This window comes from Pseudorca crassidens, chromosome X (assembly GCF_039906515.1).
Source record: "Pseudorca crassidens isolate mPseCra1 chromosome X, mPseCra1.hap1, whole genome shotgun sequence".
In the NCBI taxonomy this organism is placed as follows: Eukaryota; Metazoa; Chordata; class Mammalia; order Artiodactyla; family Delphinidae; genus Pseudorca; species Pseudorca crassidens.
In genome coordinates, this window is record NC_090317.1 from 118,662,902 (window position 1) to 118,688,230 (window position 25,329).

General features: G+C 35.6%; 1 protein-coding gene across 3 annotated transcripts in view; it reads left to right on the forward strand.

The window, feature by feature from the left end:
• SCML2 (Scm polycomb group protein like 2) overlaps nucleotides 1-25,329 on the forward strand; it is an 88,490-nt gene that overhangs the window by 50,816 nt on the left and 12,345 nt on the right. For all 3 annotated transcript variants that reach the window (XM_067722154.1, XM_067722153.1, XM_067722155.1), the window contains exons 8-11: nucleotides 16,235-16,452; nucleotides 20,144-20,270; nucleotides 22,781-22,984; nucleotides 23,696-23,878. In XM_067722154.1, the coding sequence (XP_067578255.1) occupies nucleotides 16,235-16,452; nucleotides 20,144-20,270; nucleotides 22,781-22,984; nucleotides 23,696-23,878 (732 nt within the window). The remainder of the gene's footprint in view (nucleotides 1-16,234; nucleotides 16,453-20,143; nucleotides 20,271-22,780; nucleotides 22,985-23,695; nucleotides 23,879-25,329) is intronic.

Consider the following 25,329-nt stretch of genomic DNA (forward strand, 5'->3'; position numbering starts at 1 on the left):
TTTATCTGTGGCCTTTTTTTTTAAACAAGAATGTATTGGTATGTTACATTTGTATCTTTAATTAACAGTTTCAGTTTGAAGACAGATTATCCTTCATATTCCACTTTCTTGCCTACTTTTTCATGCTGTCTTGTGACTGTATTCCTATGTGAAATATATCCTTACAAATTCAGTTTTGTTTTTTACTCCATCATATGGCTATACCATAATTTATTTAACCAAACATCTATTTTGTTTGGCATTTAGAATGTTTCAACATTTATGTTATTAAACTAGATGATATGAAGGATATATCTTTGCATACCTTTCTAATTATCTACATAGAATAAGTTTGCTGTGTCAGAGGCTACGTTTCTAAGGCTGACAAATTGTCATTCAGAAAGCTATACTCACTTCCACTCCCCCTCAGTGGTGGGTGAAAATGTTTTTTTCCTTCTCTGGTCAACTTTGGGCATTATCTTCTTATTTTTGCTAATTTAAAAAATGTTATTTGAAAAATTTTCATTTCTTAGATTACTAGTGAGGTTGAATCTTTTTCTTTCCATGTATTTTGGCCATTAATATTCCTTTATCATTTTCCTAATTGTCTTCTCCCATTTTTTTCTTAGAGTGTTCCTTTCATTGTTGATTTGTTTGAGTGCTTCATTTATTGCACATATCAACCCTTTGTCATAAAAGTAAAAACCTTTTCTTGGTCATTTGCTTTTTAATGTTATTTATGGCCTTTTAAGAAAATGTACAGAAATATTAAATTTTTTGACTTGAATATTAAATAATTCAAGGGCCTTAGAGTTAAATAATTTCAAAAGGCACAAATAATATTAAATCAATTGAATTTTATGAATTTAAAAAAATCTATTTTTTCATTTGTTTTGAGTATTTCTTGAACACATTGGAAATGTTCATTTTTTGACCTTTGTTTAATTGCTTTTCCAATTTTTTTTTTTTTAGACTGCAGCACATAAAACCTTTTCAAATAATTAATGACTAAAGACAATTTACTAGCATAGTTTCTTAAAGAAATGTAGTGAGGCTTCCATGAGTGCTACTTTATTTGACTTTACATTAAAAACCTTATTTAAGCTTTACTGGTTTTCCTTTCAAGAATAGTAATAAGGTTTAATTTACTTTAAAACTTTTTCTAACAGTTTTTCTGCTGGTGTTAACACTTCTATAATCAGAAACAGCTAAGTTCTTATCAGGCCTATCATTGGTATAAAAATCCACTGAGAAACATACCTTCAATAGAAAATAAAGCAAGCTGAGTGGCTTTTTTTCCCTCGTTTATTTAGATTTTCCTTTCTTGGCTCTTGTTAATGACTCTACAGTCTTTCAAAGCTCTTTACTTCTGGTTGGTGCTGTCACAGCTCATCAGATTTATTCTAGAGACCTGCACAGGGTGTCTGGTGAGAAAGAGGAAAGAACTATGTATGCTGCTGTGTCCTTGGCAACTTAAGGCTGAGTCAAGTAAACTAAAACAAAGTTCATTGTAGATTTTTTCTTGCAAAATGTATTTGATCTTGCTGTTCTCTGTTTCGATTTTTCCCCCTCCCTTTGTATCTCATACTTAGTTCTCTCTAAATAAATGATAGAAATTTAGGAATGCCCAGTAAACTATTGGTTAACTATTGGTTTCTTCTCATATTGCCCTTCCTTTGTCTCTGGCATATACAGTCATAGGGATTTATAGCCAGTCATTTCATAAAGTCCACATGTTTAATACATGAAGGACAAGACTTGGAATCCAGCAACTTAGCATCAGAACCGGGACACCTGTTATTTTAAAGGCTATGTATGATTTTTTAAAAAAACTTTTCTTTTCCCTGTCTTTATTTGGGAAAGTTTGTAAACAAATAGGTTACTATTTTGTTTTATAAACACAATAAATGTAGGTTTTTAGTCTTCTGAGAAATTGGGGAAATTCAGAAGCAGAGGATTCTTTTAAAAATTTGACCCAGTGTTAATTTTTTTCCAATATTGTGGGATATTCAAAGGTTTTTGTTTTGTTTTATAAATATAGCTATATTATAAACCATTCTACCTGGCTTTAAAGGTACTTAAATACTTTTAAAGTTAACTATATAAATTAAACTTTAAATTTATATAATTTCTGAAACATTAATGAATTAGTTTTATTTAACGTAGTTTCAGATTTATGCATCATTGATTACAAATTAATGACCCATACTAGTGTGAAGTGTCGTCTTGTAGTCTAATTTAAGCATTTGTGACCATACAAACCAAGAAAGAGGGCAGCAAGCTTCCAGATGCTTAGAGTATAAAGTTGCAGGATCCCAAGGGTATAGAGGAATTCCTCTGGTCCAAAGGGAAATGCAGAGGAGGGGAAAACCTAGAATCAGAAAGGTGTAGCCAAGCATTCCTGTCTAGTGGCACCATATCCTGGCAGTGATCATTTTAACTCTTCTCTTGATAAAAATCCTTCAGTTTATTTGGGTCCCCCACCACCTGCCTCTCATGGAAACAGCTTTAATTTCCAGGTGGAACTCAATGGTGACATGACATTTCCTTCACAACTTTGTAAAACATTTCTGATTATGAATAATTGATAGAACTGGCATATTAGATTTTCTTTGTTGGTAATTCAGACATAAATTGTATGAATAGGAACTTTCTTCTTAAGATTAAAGTGAAAAATAGGTTTTAAATATAATTATCCTGGGCACTGTTAGCTGCTTCTTTGAATGGTGGTTTATTTTATATCGTGTCTGCGTGCACAAGTGTATGGTTTAGCTTTTAATTAAAATTTTAAGGGAGTGGGTTTTAAAATCTAAACTTTTGATCTTTAAAAAAATGTAATTAGTCATTTTATATTGTAGTCTTATTTTCTCCTATGTAACATTTTCCTTTGGAACTATTTAAAAGTTAGTCTTTTTAAAGTTTTATTGAAGTATAGTTGATTTATAATGTGTTAATTTCTGCTATACAGCAAAGTGGCTCAGTTATACATATATATATTCTTTTTCAGAGTTAGTCTTTTGAGAAATATTTCAAAGTTTCCATGTGCAAACAAGAAATAGCTCTGCTCCCCACCGCCATCTCATTCTCATTTTTTTAAAAAACAAAACCAGAAATTATGGTTGCTTTTGCTCTTTGTTTGGGTAACCAGAGGAGTATGTGGTTTCTATAACTTGTGCTTCACCTCTTTAAATTTTAAAATTAAGATTTTATAGTTTTTCGGACATACCTTTACCAAATTTTTCCCTCTTTTTATATGACTGTGTGTGTTCAGTAAACACCACATAAAGCAGCACTTTTCCTCTCTCTCTGTTATAGTGGGTCAAAAGTAGCAGAGATACATAAAATTAAGGCTGTAAAAAGTTCAAGGTGTATCAGTCCCATCCGAAAGGTTCTGAATAAAAATTCGAGTATTTGTTTAGATATTTGCCCTTAATGTAGCTCAAAATAAAATACAGACTAATAATGCTTAGTATATTTAGTACTTTTCCTGTTTGGTATAAAAGAAATAGGTAGAAATGCTATCAACCCAAATTATTCACTAAAAAGCCAAGAAATTTTCAACAGCTGATATTTTCTTTTTCATAGGTACAGCTTGGAACAAATGTTTTGCTTGTGCAAATGAGACAGCTATTATGATGCAAAGAAGTATCTTGAAGAAAAAAACAAATGTCCTTTTTCTGTTTTCAGCTAAATACTGCAGTAATTGCAAGCAGAGCCTGAAGCTTCTTTCTTGTTTCGGTTCTGTGATATATTTTAACAAGTTCTCTTGAGACTATTAAAGTGTCTTGGTTTTTAGGACATGTGGTCCAGAGGGAATAACTTTGTCTACATACGCAGTGAGTTGGCAGTTAGATTTTTGCATGTCTTCTCATTTGTTTCCAGATTCTCTGACCCAGGGTAACCTTTGGTTCTTTTCTGAAGGCAGGAGTGAAGGAAGTTTGAGCAGGTGACTGATGATCACTGTCTATACAGCCCACAGACAATATGCGAATTACTTTAGCGGCCCTCTTAATCCCCCCCCCCCCCGCCCCCCGCAACCAACAAATGCAAATAGCTTCATCCCATTTGCTAGAAATTCAGGCTTGCTCCGGCAACATGGGCTTTGTTGTTAACTCGCTTTCTTCAGAAAGGCAGTTTTATTCCTGGTAGAGGAGAAAGGCTATCAAATGGAACCTAAATCACCCTTGTGGTAAATACAGCAACAGTTTGGTTCTCTGGAATATTTCTAAAGGTAGGAATTACCCCAAAAGTTTCTTTCTATTGCAGTTGAAGTTTGGTTAAAGAAATTCATTGTCTGCTTTGTTAGTTTTTGTATATTAAATATCCCAGTCATTTCTGTTATCTAAAAAAAAAAATCCTCTATTTTGTTCTAAATATTACGTGCTGAAATTGTTGGCACTATTATTTGATGAGTCACTTCTAAAAACTGTTTTACAGTACAAGGGAAAAGTCAGATTTTGGTTATTTCCACCATAAAAATGAATTAAAATAAGAAAGGAACAACCCTATTGTAAGTCAAACTTGATCACTTAAATCTCCAGTTTATAATCAAACGTTGCCAAGTGTTTTTCTATAGCTTTGAGGAATACAACATGATTTTTCACTGGTATTACGTGAGACTTATTAAAAGAACTTTTATGATATAGAAATGTGGATAACATATTTTACTAATTATTGTGTCAATACATTTAATGTGTTTTGTGGAAATTATAGTGGTGACTGCTATATTTTTTTTTAGCATAATGGAAGTCACTCTATAGAAGTCAGTCCATAAGAAAAAAGACGTTATGGTTTAAAAATTGAGTGACTTTTAAAAGCTCAGTCTTGATAAACCATAATGGAATAGAATATGAAAAAGAATACATATATATATAACTGAATCACTTTGCTGTATACCTGAAACTAACACAACATCGTAAATCAACTATACTTCAATAAAATAAAGAAAAAAGAAAAGCTAGTCTTGTTAGGTGAATTGTGAATTGACCTGAAACAACTGAAGTTGCTTCTTTTTGTGTGAACTTTCCTCTCAAAATATTAAAGATTTTGGAAACTGTCATCTTCTTTAGTAATGTCATTTTAACCAAAATCTTGGTTTCTCATGAACTGAGCCAGATATGAGTAGTAATTGTGAAATAACATGATCTTCACGGGAAGCACCCCCAGTGAAGCTGACAGGAGTGGTTTACAAAGCATCTATGATCCGAAAGTAGAAAACAAGTATATTTTTAAAACAACACTCTTAAAGCCCTTCTAAATTCTAATTGTAATTTGTAGCTTGTTCTTGCATTTTTATGATTTCCTTTCTAGACTAAATACATATGAGAAATAATTATATAACAGGGTAGAAAAATAATGTAAATTCTACTAAATTAGATTTTCTTTCTTTTTTTTCTTCCCCCCACCCCCCGTACGCGGGCCTCTCACTGTTGTGGCCTCTCCTGTTGCGGAGCACAGGCTCCGGACGCGCAGGCTCAGCGGCCATGGCTCACGGGCCCAGCCGCTCCACGGCATGTGGGATCTTCCCGGACCGGGGCACGAACCTGTGTCCCCTGCATCGGCAGGTGGACTCTCAACCGCTGCGCCACCAGGGAAGCCCCAATTTTCTTGTTTTAATTTTGTATGTATGCCAAGGGTAAAAGGCCTTGTCACTTAGGTATGGAGATAAATAACTGGACTTTTGTAATTTGTTTAAGTTAGAGAGCTATCCTTTCAATTTTGTTTGGAAAAATTTTCCCAGTAACATTTTTACAAGTTTTAAATCACCTTAAGATAGAATATTCTATGCAGGTTAACGTATGTTTTATAAGGTATATGTATGAAGAATTTCTTCTTTCTTCTTTAATCTGTTTACCTTAGATCTCCAAGCCCTGTTTTGAAACAGGGGAAGGAGTGACTCAAAGCTGCAGATCCTTTCAGTATATTTGGTTTTGGTTTACTTGTCCAGACATAATTTTTGAAGGCTACTGGAAGAGACATAGCAGCACTTTCCAAATGGAGACGCTCTATCAGACCCCAAAAGCAAGTTCTTTTAAATGAGATCTTTATTTTTCCGAGTGAATGATTTATTTCTTTTTATGTGAAAGTTACCTTCTATTATATGTTTAAGGTGTTTTTAATACTGTAAAACTGTGGTTCTTGGTGATGAGAGAAATCTACATGGTTCATGAAGGAGAATCAGGCGGGGCAGTGGAGGAGCTAAGGGCTTGTTCACACTACTGGACTCTCACCACGCCGACCAAACCACCTCTGCTTGGTCAATGAGCAGGGAACTGGGCAGAGCCCTCAGGTCAGAATAGATAACTGGCTGCAAGGCCCAACAAGGGTTAAATTCGAAAAGACAGGTCCTGTCTCCATAAAGACCAGGATAACTACCACTAAAAATTAGAGATTTTGTTTTCCTTTGTAACTTTTTTTCCCTTGTAGTGTTGAGTGGTAAAACAAATAAACCTTTTAAAGTGAACAAGGAGTGAGGGTCAAAAAAGGACTTCTGTGTTTGTTTTGGGCAAGTAAGAGATAGAGTAAAAAAGTGGTATGGTAGAGAAGTCTTTAAGTAATGATAAAAGGAAGAATGGTAAGCAGAGACCTGTGGGAGGCAGGATTGAGGTGTGGGAAGGTATCTGACCAGGACAGAGAGTGCCCCTGCTACTATGAATGGTAGGCCCCATATGTCTCTGATGGTCAACTGCTTGGGCAGTAGAGATGCTTTTATGACTATGTTCTGCTGAGTAAGCTTCTCTGAAAGATTTCTGCCTTGGTAATGAGGGGATCTGCTCTTTAATTCTGAAACTGCTGGAGACTGAGCTGTAGATTCTAAAGGTCTCTATAGGTATGCAGTGAACCTGTGTAGGTTTTTCTAATGTTATTTTTAGTGGATACATATATGCTAGTCTAAAAGTTGTATGGCTTTTTATCAAAACAGAATATTATAATGCTTATGTTGAATAATTGTTTTCTCTAGAGACATCTAAATATTTAGAGTGACTGGTTATATTCTTATTCAAAAAGTGGCTAGGTTGTTTATCTTTGTTGGGGCATTTTATATTTTTAATGAAAAAATTGGTATTTATTGTAGAACATTTAGAAAACAAAGATAAGTGATGAGTAAAATCTAAAAATTGTTTATATTCCTGCCATCTGGATATAATCACTGATAATATTTTTGGTGTATAAACATTAGGAAACTTTAATTAAAAAATCAGTAATGTTCATTGCCAAGAGTCATTGAGACCGACTGAGGACAGCATATGTTGTATTCTGTTCCATGTATACAGAATTGTATTGGTTTGGTCCCATCTACTTAAGTAGTCTTACTCTGTTATTCTAGTAATTAATAGATAAATATAAAATGTATTATGATTGTAAGTATTTGAATTAGAGAAAATCCACAAGAAAATTTAAAGAGTAAAGAAAGACTATCAGAAGATGCTCCAATATTTGATGCAGTTTTTTTCCTTAAGGGTTTATATTCAGCCAAGAGAATTGAAAAAACTGAAGCACCTAAAACACTGGATTATTAAGGGCATGTTGATAGTTTGTTTTCAGTATTACTTTAAATATTTTTCTTTGTTGTTTACATGTAAGCTTCCTCAGATTTGAACCTGAAAAAATGTTTAAGCCAACCACTTAATTCTGCATTTTGTTCATTAAGTTTATAGAAAATATTTTAATTAAAAGACCGTGTCTTTTCATTTTTTCCCTCACTAATTAAAAATAGTACCCGGTTTAAGCAGAGAGCGTGGGCTTTGGGGTGAGATAGACCTGAATTTGAATCCCATTTCTACCACTTCTAGACTAGATGTGTGATACTGGATTGGATGTTACTTACCTCGCTGAGCCTCTATTTCTTTATATGTAAAATCGAGAGAATAATACTTGCTTTACAAAATTGTAAACACAAATTTTAATAATATATGTGAAGTCTCTGGCTCATTTGAAGTATACAAATTTCTCTTCCCTTTTCTCCCCCAGTGTGTTTTTTTAAATGAGGTGAAATTCACATAATATAAAATTAACCATTTAAAAATGCACAAATTCAGAAACACTTATTAGTACATTCACAGTGTTGTGCAACTACCACCTTTGTCTAGTTCCAGAACATTTTCATCACCCTAGAAGGAAACCCCATACCCATCAAGCAGTTGCTCCCCACTCCCTCTTCCCCCTTGCCCCTGGTTATCACCAATCTCTATTCTGTTCCTATGGATTTACCTGTTCCAGATATTTCATGTAAATAGGATCATGTAGTATGTGATTTTGTGTCTGGCTTCTTTCATTTAGCATAATGTCTTCAAAGTTCATCCATGTCATAGCATGTATCGGTTATTCCTTTTCATGGTTGAATAGTATTCCATTGTATGTATATACCACACATTTGTTTACCCATTTATCTATTGATGGACATTTGGGCTGTTTCCACCTTTTGGCTACTTTTAATAGTGCTGCTATGAACATGCCCATACATGTACTTGTTTGAGTCCTTGTTTAACTTTTTCTTGGACCACCAGACTGTTTTCCACAGAGCTGCACAACTTTACATTCCCACCAGCAGTGTATGAGGGTTTCAATTTCTCCATATCCTTGCCAACACTTGTTATTTTCCTTTTTTTAAAATTATAGCCATCTTAGTGGGTGTGAAGTGGTACCTCACTGTGGTTTTGATTTGCAGTCCTTCCTTCATTTTTGAATGGAATGTATTCTAGAAGTTGATTTTTAAGTTGGTTGATTAGTATTTGAAGCGTATTTTTCCAAGAAATCTGTAATGTTGTGATCAAGCTGTGGTCATCTATTTAATGCATAAACTACCTGAATTGTCTCTATAATAATATAAGATCAGAGACAAAACTTGAATATTAAACATTTATTCATTTAACAAGCATTTATTGGATGCCCATTATGTGGCAGATGTTGGAGATATAACCAGATGTTGGAGATATAACAGTGGAACCCTAGACCAGATGTTGGAGATATAACAATGGAACTTACATGGTTCCTTCCCCTAAAGGAGCTCACAGTGTGTCTAGACAGATAGATGTGTAAGTAAAGATAAGATGCTGTAAGATCTGTGCCAGTAGAGATAAATGCCGTATGTGTGGTATATGACCATTAAGATCCTACAGTTTGCCTCGGAGCTTAGTGCTAGAGTTTTACAGAGCTGGTAATTGAGCAGAATTTCAAATAATGCATGGTAGTTTAGCTAGTGACAAGGGAGGGAAGACTTTTCTTGGGTCAGCCTCTGCAAAGGCAGTAAAGGTCAGAATGTTTGGGGATCTGAAGCAGATGATTATGGCTGAATCTATAATGATAGATGGGGAAGAGATGAGATGAGGCTGTGAAGATATCTAGAGGGCCTTGGATACCAGGCCAAGGAGTTCAGATTTTAGCATATGGGTAATGTGGCATCACTGAAGATGTTTAAGTGGAAAAGTGACATACAATTTGTATTTTAGAAAGGTCATGCTGATGTACTATAGAGTATGTATTGGAAAGGGCAGCTGGGAATGCCAATTAAGAAGCTAGTATTGTAGCTTATGTGAGAAGTCATGAGGTCTTGGACTAAGTCATTGACAGGCATAAAGAAGAACACAACTAGGAAGTACTTAAAGGAGGTAGGCTTGGTTAGACATGTGAAGGGAGGAAGAGTACAAAGATGACTTCAAGATTTCTGACTTCTGGTAATTTGGTGAAAAAAAGGTAATGGCATTCATCAAGATAGAGCATATAGGATAAGCATGATGATTCTCCTTTTGGACATGTTGAGTTTGAGATGCCTATTTAGATTATCTGTTAGCTATTGAAAACACAGCTCTGGAACTTGAGACAGGCCTGTTGGGGATGTGGTGGGGGGAGGTAGGCACGTGAATGCTTGAATGAGCAAGAGAACAATTTGGGAATCATTATTATGTGTAGGCAGTAGCTGAAATCAAGGGTGTGAACCAAAGTGCTCAAAACTGAGATGAGGGTGGGGAGAAGATAGCTAATCCTGGGGGACACCATAGGAAAAGTGACAGAGGTACAAGGAGAACAAGGAGGGAGTGGCCATGTGAAATCCAAGAAAGAATTTTAAAAAGAAGTGTTTAGTGCTTGCTGGAAGTCAAATAAGATCAGGAAGAAGCATCATTGTCAGTGGCTGTTAGGAGGTTATGGGTGATGTAAGCACACAGATTCCCTAAAAAGAGGTGCCTGAAGTGTGCTTGCAGAGGGTTGAAAAATGAGAAAATGACAATAATAGTGACCATGAGCTAGTCTTTCAGGAAGTTTGGTTATAAAAGAAGTGAAGGTATTAGCTGTAGATAATGTAGATAAATAGGAGTTCCTTCTTTGGAGGAAACTTCTTTCTTCCATTTGTTAGGCATTGACAGCAGTGTTTCCCCATTATCCAACCCATTGATGGAAGAAGGCAAGGAGCACCCTTAGAATCTGGGAAGGGAGAGTGAGAATAGAGACAGGGATGGTGATGGTGTTGATAATAACAGCTAACATTTATTGAGTGTATACCATGTGCCACGTACAGATTTCAGTTAATTTGCCCAAGCTATTATTTCTCATAGATATTATGTGGTAAAGCTGGATTTGAATGTAATTAATCTGGAGCCAGTGTCTCTGCACTAGATAGTAAGAAGCAGGGGAGAGAATAGGTGTAAAGAGTGGCTCGTACCAGAGTTCCATGTCCATCTGATCTCTACCCTGCTTCTTCCGAGAAAATTCATAGTCCTCAGCTAGTTCCTGCCTTCCAAAACGCCCGCTGTGATAAGTGTCAGGAACATGCTTCCTTGTTTCCTTTTCCACTAGTAACTACCCCTTGTGGTTTCCTTCAAGAGTTTTTCTTAGCTTATTTGAGGTTTTCTAAAAGGATTTTTTATTGCAAAAAATAAGGAAATAAGTGCATTTAAAAGACTGTCAGTATGCTTATGAAAAGGTGAAGTCACTCTTATGTGACAATAATAGTCCTTCAAAAAAAACTATTCAAAAAGCTAGTTTCCGAGGTAAAGCAAACTCTGTCCGTTATGAACGTTTGATTCCTAAAGCAAGGTTTCTGGGATAGGATTGTGGCTTCTCTGGTACAGGTGTGGGGAGAGGAGAGAAGAAATAGGGTAGTGTCTGAAGATACCAGTCCAGGAGGCCAGTGCTATGGTGTGGGATGGCAGCAGGAATGAAGGAACGAAGTTCATAGGGTTTACACTTGATTCTGCCTCCCCTTGGCTTTTATTGCTGCCCGTGACCCATCAGTTTGTGGCAACATGGGCTCTATGGAACAGGGAGCAAAGTTCCAGGTAGGGGCATTGGGTACCTTGACTGAGTTTCTATGAATGCCAGGCCTCCAGGTTGGATAGTTTAGGTGTAACCATCTCTATTGATATCTCCATGTTTTTCATAATTGAGGCTTGTGTTGCTTCTTTGGTTTTATAGTTACCAGTATGAAAGATCCTTAGAATAATGACAGTTTCATTGTACATGCATTTTTAAAATAAGGAAGATGACTTGCAAAGAATTCCTCAGTCTGAAAAAGTTTCCAAAGTCAAATGTTTACAGTGACAGATTTTTTACTCAATTTTGTTTTTTCCAAACCGTATTTTACTTTTCTATTTTTGGCTATCATATTTTGATTTTGTCTATTTCTAGCCTCAAATTCAAGGCATCTGTTTTTACAGTAGTTTCTGCCCTTGTTGTCATATGGTTATATATATAGCATTCAATCTGTTTGAGGAGAAGGAAATCATAAATCTGTCTTCTTAAGGAGATAGGAATTATATATATATACACACACACACACACAAATATACATATAAAATATGAACTGTATGACTGGGACCATATTTATTTCTTCTGGATTTCCTAAATTGCCTAGATTGGTAAAAAGAACACACTAGGTATTAAGTAAATGGTGGATGGAAAAATCTGGAGAACAGTAAGCAGCCATACCTCTATCATGTCTTTTTAGATCAAAAGCAAGATACATATAAATTTATATCTCTAATCCATTTTAGTTCCTCTTCAAGTCAGCCATGTGTAAGCCAAACCAGCACATGTATAACAGTAACTGGAAATAGGGGTTGCTGTTCATTTCTAAGTGTATTTCCTTTTCTATGGTAATTGTATGTGCTACTCTCTTTTCATAGCTCAGAGAATGCAAGCAGTATCTTTCAATAATAAAGCATCTTCACGTGTCAACAGAAACATACATTTAATGAGTACTGTTTGGCAATAAATACTAAATAAGGTTAAATCTCCAGGCATGAAACGTTTTACCAGCATGTTTTTGTCTGTACTTGTTAATGTTTTCTCCTTATAAGTATGCCTCCACATCTGATTTTAAAAAAACTCAAGACTTCCTCTGTCAGAGAGCACCTAGCAACTAGTGAATTATCATAGGAGTTCACAGGGTTGTCTTTTGGACCTTCTTCTTCTTTTTTAAAACACATGCACTTTGACTCAGGGGAGTGAATTTAATAGGCTTTTTTGTTAGAGGACAGAAAGCAAGGTGGCATATTAGAAAAAGCATGCACTTAGGAGATAAAAGTCTCTTAGCCAAATGGGTGATCTTGGCAAAGTTACCTAATCGCACAGAGCCTAAGTTTCCTCAGGTATAAAGTGGGGAATAATACCTACCTCATAGGACATTTGGGAGGATTACATGCAATAACAGATATTGAAGCACTTAGCATGTAACGGGTAGCCAGTACATGTTGGCGTCTACCTCCTTTCTTTCTTCAGTTCCCCCTGTTCCAGGCTTCCAGGGCTACTCTTGACTTTATTTCCTGCCTTCTGATTGTTTCCCAAGATTTATTCATTTCTTTTGCATTTTCACAATTGAGTAACTTCATATCTCTTGGACATTTTTCTTACCCAAACATTGTCTGTTCTACCTGAAGATAAACTGAGGAACCAGGTATCTTTTGTGTTAGGTGTTCACATAAAACTTTTATTAAAGATGATTAGCACATCCTTCTGTATATTTTACATACTTTTTTCAAAGAGGTTTTTACTCACTTTGTAACCACTATGAACACATGGTTGTAGTGCTATATATAATTTTCACCTTATCTTTTAAACAAATCTATTTTCTTTTTCAATAGTTTAATTAATACTGAATAGAGTTTTAGCATGGTGTGTGTATGTTATATGATTGCTCTTTGGAGGAGAGATAAAAATACATGTATAATATATATAGTTTAATTTTGCTGTTCAGTGTATTGAATGATTACTCATTCCTCTTTAAAGTAGTTTAAAAAGTATTTTGTTCTAGATGCTGGGGATATGGCAGTGGATCAAATTGAGTCTTTGCCGTTGAAAAGCTTGCTTTCTAAAGTGAAAAATTTTTAATTTTTTATAATGCATTTTTCTTACTTTGGTCATACATATATATATACCATGCATCAAGGAGTTTTATTGTAATAGAATATTATATTTGGGGGGAATATTTGAAGCTATGGCTCAAATATTTTGTGTCCCAAGATTTATTAATATCAAATGTCAAATTTTTTAGATCAAATAGTGATTTCATTACATTTGCCATGTTCCACAAAGTAATATTTTATTACAATTCTTTATATAAAATATACTTGTTTTGGAGGTCTAACATTGGCTTGCAGGTTGAAAATATTTTTCATTCATTTAGTAAACATTTTTTGAGGACCTCCTATACGCCTAGGTTCTGTCTTAAACTAACTTAGTACAGGAATTTAAACTCAGGTCTAGAGCGCAATCTATTTCCTTTTCTTCATGCCATATATTAAAAGGTGGGGACAAGAGAATGAGGATTTATTTGGATTTAGTTACTGGGAAGGGGACATTACCTTGGAAAGAATTCTTTTTGAATGGTTGGGGGAAGAAAAGCTTATTATAGGAGACTAAGGAAGCCCAGAATAATAAGGAAACTGAAGTATGAAGTATAGGCGATTCTTCTTTGTATCTTGGTAGTGAGTAGAAGGAAGATTCATGCAAGGGCTTGAAAGTACCAAAAACTAGGGAAGGAGACTTCAAAATAAGGGATATATGAGGGTTGTAAGAGAGAGCAAGGAGTTGGGGATCAAGTGATTAAATACCATGAAGAGAGGAGATAATTGAAACTGTAATGTTCCAGAGGAATCAGAGAAGATAGTTATTAGGACAAAAGTGAAAGGGGATTTGGCTTAGAAGAGTAGGGAGAAAACTTCATTTGATATAACAGGAAGAGATGAGAATGAATGAAAATAAAAGTATTTTAAGATGGAGGAATGGGATGGTTATGATCACTCCCAAAAGATAGCCTTTAATCTTCTCATAAAGTACAGTAGGGTCATTTGCTGACTGGAATGGGGTGAGAGGGAGAGGGGAGCTTAAAAAGGGGAAAATGTTCTGCCATTGAAACATACTTGGAAATCAGTGAGTTGCAGCAGTGACACCCCAGTTGAGGTTAGCATGGATGTTACAGTGATCTACAGTATCCCAATGTTCTGTAGCAGGAGTTGGCAAACTACAACCTGAGGGCCACATTTAGCCCATGTAGCCTGTGAGCTAGGAATAGTTTTTATATTCATAAAGGGTTTAAAAAAAGAGAAAGACAAAGAAGATTGTATGACAGAGACCATATGTGACCTTCAAAGCCTAAAATATTTACTCTCTGGCCCCTTAAGGAGAGAACTGACCCTTGCTCAGGACCAGAGAGAGCAAATGATAGTGTGACTCAGTGGTTGGAGCTGACATGTTGGACATGATCGAAGATCAGGGGGTGATAACGTAAGGGATACTAGTTATGAGGGTTTTGGTGGAGGTGGACAGTTGGGTGCAGGTTGATAAGGGGGTAAAGTAAAGCCAGAAGAAAGCTAACAGATTGGATGAAAATGGAGAGGGCTTGTGGCTAGATCTCACAATGAGAATGAAAAGCATGATCAGTTGGTATAAAGCAAAGATGACAGGTAAGGAAGTTGGAGGTGGAGAAGGGAAGCACAGTTGGTTATCTTGGAGGTAGAAGAGCTTCACAAATTGTCTATTGATGAGATCGGGATGATGGAGCATCAGAAGTATGATATTTAAATTCCTGAAGATGATAACAGGGAGACTCTGTAAGAAGAAATAATGTGAATTAGGTTACTAGAGTTATTTGAAGAAAGTGGAAGTGGGTATGGAGTATGAGGTAGATGATGGTAAAGAGTTAAACAAAGGCTGGTGTATGTAGGTAAATTACTATAAATAAGGGGAGGGGGAAAGTGATGGTGGCAGTTAAGTGGTCTTCCATTTGCCCTGGCAGCTGTTCCATTCTCTTGACTAGGTAATTGATAGAGGTAGATAAAAAGGCTGCAGGGAAGATGTGGGAGGTCATAGGAGGTCACATTTACACATAGTCTTTGAGGATGGGAGAAGCAAGGTGGTAGATTCATTTCAAGTTGTAAAATGAAGCCCTCAAAATAAAAGTAGTTGATTTTTTTTTGCACAGATGTATAAATGTGTTACTTATACAGCTCTTCCTGTAAAGACTTTTTGACGTTAGTACTATTTACTATAAAGTAAAGTTCATTTTTTTGTACTAATGAAATTATTAAGGGATTAATACTAAAAATATCTCTCTTTACTTAACTATGAATATATACAATAGTAACCTGGCAGGTAATCTTCATTTGGAATATTAAAACTGTCTTGATTGGGTTACAAATAACTAATAGATACAAATCACTTGGGCATGATAGTGGTCCTTCCATGACAGTGTTAATGTAGAGTCTATATTATAGCTTATGAAGCTTTACTATTAAACATACATATAGGAACATAATGTATTTTAGCCACTAAAAAAAAAAAAAAAAAAAAAAAAAAATCTAGTTAGGGGGATTCCCCTGGCGTTTAAAAGATGAAGCAGGAGCCGTTGGTAGCTGCTTTGTTATGTTTTTCTATATTGGTGGCCAAAATGATTCCTGTATTTATGGCATAATTTTCTGAAGGAAAAACTCTTTTCTGTGCCAAGGACTAAAAATATGAGAAGCAGACAAAAGGTAAATTGACAGAAATTTTCACTGTGCTAATTAAGTGGGAAGTTACTGGTTCTTATTATAAAAGCCTCTTTATTTTTTCTGGAGAATCAGACTATATCCTGATAATCTGAAATCTTAAATACCAAAAACGTCATTTTAAATGGTACCTTTATTTTAAGTGGTTTTCAATGAATGACCTTTGGAATATTTTTAAAGATTGAGTTAAATTTCTTTTGAATCATAAGAAGAAAATACCTTAATTATGTCATTTATTTTAATTGTATTTTTGTGTTGTGTGTTTTTTCCCTCAGTTCCTGTTACAAAGAATATAGCAAAAACACAGCCTTCTCCTTCCAAAGCAACCCAGCGTTCAATGCAGTCTCTACAGAAAACTGCTGTAATATTACCAACACAGCAGATCAGGAAATCAGGTCGTACTAAACCACCTGCACATACTTCAGTCCCCAAGAAGGGGAGTTCTGTTAAAAATATCACACCAAGGAAAAAAGGCCCAAACTCAGGAAGAAAGGTTAGTTGTATCTCCTACTAATTTGCATTACAGGTCTCTGTAGTGCCTTATTATTAAACACACAGCTTAGGACTTACTAAGAGTGTTATGATGCCTTTTAGGAATGTACCAAGAGTGTATAAGGCTTTTTACAAGGTGGAGTGGGGAGGGGAACGGAAAGATTGGGAGTTTGGGACTAGCAGATGTAAACTATATATAGGATGGATAAACAATAAGGACCTACTATATAGCACAGGGAGCTATATTCAATATCCTTAAACCATAATGGAAAGAAATATGAAAAAGGATATATAGCTGAGTCACTTTGCTATACAGCAGAAATTAAACACAACATTGTCAATCAACTATACCTAATTAAAATTAAAAAATAAGTATATAAGGCTTTTTAAGGCCTGTGTAACAATCAAGATTGTTATTTCTTTTCTTGGATAAATTTAAAACTAAATAGTGTTCGACCTCTTCAAAACCACATTGAAAATACTGCATGGGTGTATTTATGTTGAGCCAGTTTATTTAAAACTCAGTATATTTTAAAAATCAATGTGAAGTGAATTTTACTGTACATAGATTATACCTCAGTAAAATGGGGGTGAGGGGGAAATCAGTGTGATAAATTCAGTGATGCTAAAGTCACATCCTACCTAACTGACTCTCCCCCAAAGAAAACAACTCTAATACCTGGAAGTAATAGAAAAAGCAGCTACCCGAAGACACTGGAGAATGAATGGAAGCAGACAGACTGTGGTTGGGGGGAATACACATAGGAGGAGGGGTGTTATACGAAATGCTATATTCAGCAAACATACTCTTCAAGAATGAAGAACTAAGGACATTTTCAGGTAAAAGCATACAAAAAATTCATCACTGGCAGACAAACACTATAAGAAATGCTGAAGGAAGTTATCTCTAGGTAAAAATACTAATGACTTTCTTTTTGCTTTTTTCCTCTTAATTTCCTTATAAAAATAGGACTATTTAAAGCAATAATTATAATACAATACAGTCTTGTGGGGTTTATAACATACATAAAAAAATTATAGTATAAAGGCTTAGGGGTTGGGGATATGGATTTGTAGCATTGCAAGGTTTCAACATTTTCTGTTAAGTAGTACAATATTAACTTTGTGTGGATTGTACATTGAAACTCCCAGAGCATATTGTAAAAATACAAATGCAAAGAAATATAGCTAAAAAGCCAATAGGAAAATTAAAATAGAATTCTAAGGACTATTCAGGTAATCAACAACAACAAAAAAGAGGAAAGTAAGACAGAGGAACAAAACACAGAGGAAACAAACAGAAAACAAATAATAAGTGGTAGACCCAGACCCAAACTTATTAATAATTACTTTAAAAATTAGTAAACTAAACTTTTCAATTAGAAGACAGAGATTATCAAAATGGATTTTTTAAAAGATCTAAATACATCCTGTCTACAAGAAATACGCTCTAAATATAAAGACATAGAATCTCTCTAGATCTGTTAGAACTGAGTTAAATTTCAGCAGTATTACCTTAAACATTTCTGAGTTCAGCCACCTGATATCAATATATATAACGTTTCTATTTTGTTACAACTAATGTTTGCAGTATGGAGCAAAATGACAATACCATTTTGATTTTAAAAACTTACATTGGTATTTTATTTTAAAAGGCATTCAAAATTTATAAAATAAAAATCAAAAGTCAGGGCTTCCCTGGTGGCGCAGTGGTGGCCTGCCGATGCAGGGGACATGGGTTCGTGCCCCGATCCGGGAAGATCCCACATGCTGCGGAGCGGCTGGGCCCGTGAGCCATGGCCGCTGAGCCTGCGCGTCTGGAGCCTGTGCTCCGCAATGGGAGAGGCCACAACGGTGAGAGGCCTGTGTACTGCAGAAAAGAAAAAAAAGAAATCAAAAGTCAATAAAACTGAATATTTTTCAAATATAAAATCATAAATATTGAAAAAATCAAATAAGCACATTATTCTAATGTAAATTCTTAGCAGATGAAATTTTTTAAATTAAAAATAAATTATAAGGGGACTTCCCTGGTGGCGCAGTGGTTAAGTCTCCACACTCCCAGTGCAGGGGGCCTGGGTTCAATCCCTGGTCAGGGAACTAGATCCCACACGCATGCCGCAACTAAGAGTTCGCATGCCACAACTAAGGAGCCCTCGAGCCGCAACTAAAGGAGTCCACCTGCTGCAACTAAGGAGCTGGAAAGCCACAACTAAGGAGCCCTCCTGCCACAACTAAGACCCAGTGCAACCAAATAAATAAATATTTTTTAAAAATAAATTGTATAAACTTAAAGTTAATGAAATTTAAAGGCAAATCATTTATTTTAAATGCATTTTAAAAATTAAAATGTATCAAGGGTGTCATTGATGCATATATTTAGTACATATTTTCCAGTTGCTGAAAAAGTCTTTGTGATTAGCTGGTATATGGTCAAGATATGATAACTCCAAAAAGTTTCTCTTCATTCTTTTACTTTCAAATAATTCCAATGCTGGTTTGAGAATTTTGAAGAGATCTTTTTGAAAATATTGTTGTATGGTGGTGAGGAGGGGCAAGGGAAAGATAATGTAATTTTTTTGATAATAAACTTTTTTGTTGCAAAGGAAGCATTTCAATCCACCTTCATCTTTTTTGGCTTCATTATTTCATCATAAAAAGATGAAGATTCAACTCTTTGAACTAGAGTAAGAATTGTTTTTGCTGTACTCTCCTTTGTCAATTATTTTCTTCCCTTCCTTAAGCATTCTATAAGTATGGAAGTGTGGAAGCACATTTTCCAAATAAATGTATTCAATTTACATTGTTAGTGCAAACACACTATTTTGGTATGTCTTAAGTCAAAGGATTTAGATTTTAGATTTTTAAAATACTGAAAGAACGAGAATATATTGACACAATAATTGTAATTTAGTATTTTCAAAATAATTTACTAAGATACTGTGAACCCAAATGACAGTCACTAATTTAAACAAATAAAGAAAAATCCAACAACACTGTTTGTGTTTTTCTCCTTTTTCCCTGCCTTTTAAATATCTTCTATTATTACCTTTTCTAGGCACAAGATCCCCTTCTCTGATACTGAAGAGTTGTGTTAGAAGATAGCTCCTAGAAAACCCCAAGAGTTGATATAAAATAAAGAAAACACTAGTGATGTTAATAATACCCATGAGACATTTGGTTCTTACATACAATAGGCATAATTTTGTATGGACTTTAGCAAGCCACTGACAATTTTGTCATAATTATCGTATGTAATATGGAGAATTGCAGGCTAGATATGGTAAAAACCCAGATGAGTGACTGCTTTCTGAAGACAAACTTTGTCCTCTGCCTTGTTGAGTTCCCCCACCCTCATCTGATGAATTGCTGGATTAGATTTCCAAACTACTTCAGCAGTGTAAAAAACTTACTGGGAACCTCAAAAATAAAACAAGTTTTACAGAGTGAATTATTTTGGCTAAAGTGTGACTAGTTGGAACAGGGGGTAGCATTGGGAATCCCAACCTCTTGGTCTCTTCCTCTCCTACCTGACCAGCTTATGGGCCCCTCTTAGGAGCACAGTTTGAAAAGTACTGGTTTGTGACACAGGGATTTCCAACCCAGAGGACTTCAGACAACTGATCATTTGTGAACCAGTGATGCCAATAATTTTATGACCTCCTTATCTAGGAATATTTTTTTTTTAATAGGAAAAACGTATTCCTGTTGTATGTTCCACATCTTCAGCTTCTGTCAGTATGCTGGCCAGAGGACGTGGTGGTGTTTTATATGATAAGGATACTGTTCCTGGATCATCTAAAATAGTGATGTCTACAGGTAAATTAATATTTTTAAAAGAGCGTAAAATTAGTTATCTTTTGTTGTATTATTTTCAGTGTCTTTGAAGTCCTGGAAATAAGAGGGAAAAAAGATGATAGTAAACATTTCTTATAGCATTTTTCATATTAAAATATTTTGAAATTCTGATTGTTCATTTTGATGTCAAGGAAAAACAGTTTGTTTAAATACATAAGTCACTTGAAAATTCAACACCCTTAAGATATCCCTCTTGGTAAGATTTATAAAATTTACATTATTGTCAAATCTATTCTTGTTTTCCCATGATCTCATTTCACAATTTGTCTTTTTTGTCTTGTATGTATTTTTAAGGTACCTCAAACCTTATTTTAATGCCTTATAAAATTTTCACAGATCCTTGCCTGTCAGGGGGCATGATGACTTTAAATTGTTTTTTGCTATGTGAAGAGTGTGAAATGACAGACACCCAAACTAGTCAGTCCCTTTTATTTGTCGTTTCCTGCAAATTTCCTTATTCCTTTCCTGTTACTTAAAGCAAGTTTTTTTGCTCCCTCTCCTAGATCCTTAATTATCTCTCTTACATTCTTCTGTTCCTTGGACTTTTCCCCTCAATTTTTCTTTTCTTATTAAAAAGAAATTATAATTTAATTTTTTGAAATAGAAATCACTTTAAAAATGATTATTGTAACATACCCCCCCCCCTTTTTTTGGCTGTGTTGGGTCTTTGTTGCTGCGCATGGGTTTTCTCTAGTTTTGGCGAGCGGGGGCTACTCTTTGTTGTGGTGCACAGGCTTCTCGTTGCAGTGGTTTCTTCTCTTGTTGTGGAGCACGAGCTCTAGAGTGCAGGCTCAGTAGTTGTGGTGCACGGGCTTAGTTGCTTCGCAGCATGTGGGATCTTCCCAGACCAGGGCTCGAACCCGTGTCCCCTGCATTGGCAGGTGGATTCTTAACCACTGTGCCACCGGGGAAGCCCGTTACCTCATTTTGTCTCTTTATTATTTCTGATTTTTAGTCCATTAGGAGGGGAGCCTAGCTAAATGAGTATAAACATTGAAATCCTTGTTTAGCTCACTTGTGTTCAGTAGAACTTTGTCCATGCCATCAGCACCTCAGGTTAAGTTTTTAATAGGTGTTTCATTTCTGTGACAGAGTCTATCCTTCCTCTGGCTATTGCCACAAAGCTTAAGTATCATATATTTCAACATAGTGAAAGTGAGATTAATTTTTTTTTTTTTTTTTTTTTTTTTTGCGGTACGTGGGCCTCTCACTGTTGTGGCCTCTCCCGTTGCGGAGCACAGGCTCTGGACGCGCAGGCTCAGCGGCCATGGCTCATGGGCGTAGCCGCTCTGCGGCATGTGGGATTTTCCCGGATCGGGGCACGAACCCGTGTCCCTTGCATTAGCAGGCGGACTCTCAACCACTACGCCACCAGGGAAGCCCTTAATGGGTTTTTATTGTACTAAATATAGACTGTATACATGAAAATTTTGCAATAAATTGAGTAGTGGATAAAAATAATGTGCCTCTTGATTTAGGGGGACAATATATTTTCTGTTAATAATTATATTACGTTGTGTGTTAATTTGTATTTGTTGATTCTCAGTGAAGAAAAATTATAGAAACTTGACTGATTGTGATTATAGATTATTTGCTTCTAAATTCTAAATGCTTTTATTATACGAAGGGAAGCATTTATTTTTAAAATTTTCTTCCATGAACCTCGGCATGTATATAAAGAACATTTTTATTTTCTTAAAAATTAATGAAAAGGGCTTCCCTGGGGGCGCAGTGGTTGAGAGTCCGCCTGCCGATGCAGGCGGACGTGGGCTCGTGCCCCGGTCCGGGAAGATTCCACATGCCGTGGAGCGTCTAGGCCCATGGGCCATGGCCGCTGAGCCTGTGCGTCCGGAGCCTGTGCTCTGCAACGGGAGAGGCCACAACAGTGAGAGGCGTGTGTACCGCAAAAAAAAAAAAAAAAAAAATTAATGAAAAAAATTTCTCTAGGTCATTAAAACTTACTGTGACACATATCTGAAATGATTTGGTTACTTTAGAAAATACTATATAACGAGAGTGCAATATTGTTGATTTAAAATAAATTCCGTCCAAAAGGAGTGTGCTAATATGACCAGTTTTGAAAGAAAATTCTTATACTGTGATTGCTGTTAAAAAGTGAAAATATTCTTGACTTTAAGCCATTTTATATAACCTGAGAATGTGTGAAGAATTGTTTTATGATGTTACTAAAACTTGTATTGTTTTTATTATAATCAGTTTGGGCAGAATTCTAGAAAATTGAATAAGCATTTGGATTATTTATTTCTAGATTTCATATATTTACAAAATGTGAAAATATTTTTACATACATATTTTTAGGTAGCAGAAATGATCACCGATAGTAACTATGTTTAGGTTATCTTTGAGTGAAGTGTGGCTAATGGGATATACAGTGATTGATTATGTAGTGTTTATGTTCCTTCTAACTAATCTCATTGTTTGTTATATCTGTATACACATTTTTAATCAAGTCTGTGTCTATGTAAACAAATATGGAAGCTCTGGCCCTTACCTGGATCAGAATAAAATCCAGCAGCTGCCCGATCACTTTGGCCCAGGCCCTGTCAATGTGGTGCTCCGGCGGACGGTGCAGGCCTGTGTGGATTGTGCCATTCAAAGTAAGACTGTTTTTGGATTCCTTAAGCCAGATGATCGTGGAGGAGAAGTGATAACCGGTATGCTCATCTAATCCTTTATGAGCTTTTATTCCCTAATTTGTTTTTAGGTTTCAAGAAGGCAAGGATTTTATAATACATAGATTATTTTATAAATTTATATTCTGTTAACTATAATATTTGAATACTATATTAATGTAATAGAATATGGATAATAATTATATGTTTATAGACTTTTAACCCTGGTTTGGAAAGTTTAACTTTCAAAATAGACAAATAATGTCAGAGTAATACTGTATATTGAGGTAAGAGGTACAGATTTTTCCTTTTACCTGCTGTATTAAGCTCACTATAGATAAAGTGAGCTTAATATATTTTAATATTTTTAGAAAACAGACTAATCTGTAAGAATCTCTAAGTAAAAAATGTGATTCAAGAAGTAAGAGGTAAGATACACATGGCTTTCATGATTGTATGATCAGATACTGCATTTGTACCCATGGAATGTTTGGAAGAGCAGAAACTATTGTACATCAGTGGGTTTCTGTTGTTGTTGTTTACTTTATGAATATTTTTAAACAAGAATGCTTTTATTAGTTCAGACTATGTGTTTGAATGAGAGGAACTTTTATAATTTAAGATTATTCCTTTATAAATTACAAAAACCACACGTTAGATTTATAATACATTTCCTAAATTGATGACTTTCATTTTGATGTGGTTCTCATCTTTCTGTGATGTAACTCTGACATCTTTTCTTCCCTATAATAGCCTCCTTTGATGGGGAAACTCATTCCATCCAGCTCCCTCCAGTGAACAGTGCATCATTTGCTCTTCGCTTTCTTGAGAAATTGTGCCACAGCCTGCAGTGTGATAACCTTTTGAGTAGCCAGCCTTTTAGCTCTTACAGAGGTAATGGTCATAGTCCTGCAGAGCATGATCAAAATAATTCAGGTAAGAGAAAATGTAAAATTTTATACTGTGCTTCTATTTTATATTAGATTCTACATTAACTTGAGAATCTTAAATAATTCAGTTTTTCCTGCGTCTTCCTCAAAGTAAACCTTTTAGCCACAGTGAACTAATTAGACATGTATAATATATAGTTTTTGTTCATTCAAAGTGGAAAAGTAATTTCTTATTGTATTCATAATTAACTTGAGAATCAAAACCTGAAACGTGTATCATTGTGGGGTCTTTTTGTTTTTTAAAATTTATTTATTTATTTTTGGCAGCGTTGGATCTTCGTTGCTACGCATGGGCTTTCTCTAGTTGTGGGGAGCGGGGGCTACTCTTCGTTGTGGTGCGCGGGCTTCTCACTGCGGTGGCTTCTCTTGTTGCGGAGCATGGGCTCTAGACATGCAGGCTTCAGTAGTTGTGGCTTGCGGGCTCCAGAGCGCAGGCTCAGTAGTTGTGGTGCACGGGCTTAGTTTCTCCGTGGCATGTGGGATCTTCCCGGACCAGGACTCGAGCCCGTGTCCCGTGCGTTGGCAGGCGGATTCTTAACCACTGCGCCACCAGGGGAGCCCCCCCAGTCCTCTTTTAAGTACTGTCTGTATGGTATATTTTTTCCCATCCTTGTACTTTCAACCTATTTGTGTGTTTGAATTTAAAGTGTAAGTTTATAATACAACTTTAAAAAAAACCCATTCTGCCAATCTGATTTTTTACTGGAGTGTTTATTTCATGTACATTTAATTTAATTACTGATAAGGTAGGATTTACATCTACCATTCTGTATGTCTCTCTTTTTTTTCGGGGGGGGTAGTCTTTTCCTCCATTACTGCCTTCTTTTGTTTTAAGTAGATGTTTTCTTGTGTACCATTTTATTTTCCTTGTTCTTTTTACTATTTTTTTGAGTTATTTTCTTAGTTAGTTGCCTTGGGGATTACAATTAACATCTTAATTTAAAACAGTCTAGTTTGGATTAATACCAACTTAATTTTAATATTATGCCAAAACTTTGCTCCAGCATAGCTTTGTTTTCTGCCCACTTCTTTGTGCTATTATTGTCATACAAATTATATTTTATACGTTATAAGCTGCCAAATACAGTTTTATAATTATTGCTTTTTTAAAAAAGAAATTTATTTATTTTATTTATTTATTATTTTTGGCTGCATCAGGTCTTCGTTGCTGCGTGTGGGCTTTCTCTAGTTGTGGCGAGCGGGGGCTATTCTTAGTTGTGGTGCATGGGCTTCTCATTGCAGTGGCTTCTCTTGTTGCGGAGCACGGGCTCTAGGCGCGTGGGCTTCAGTAGTTGTGGCTTGCGGGCTCCAGTAGTTGTGGCTTGCGGGCTCTGGAGCACAGGCTCAGTAGTTGTGCCTTGCAGGCTCTGGAGCACAGGCTCAGTAGTTGTGGCGCACAGGCTTAGCTGCTCCGTGGCATGTGGGATCTTCCTGAAC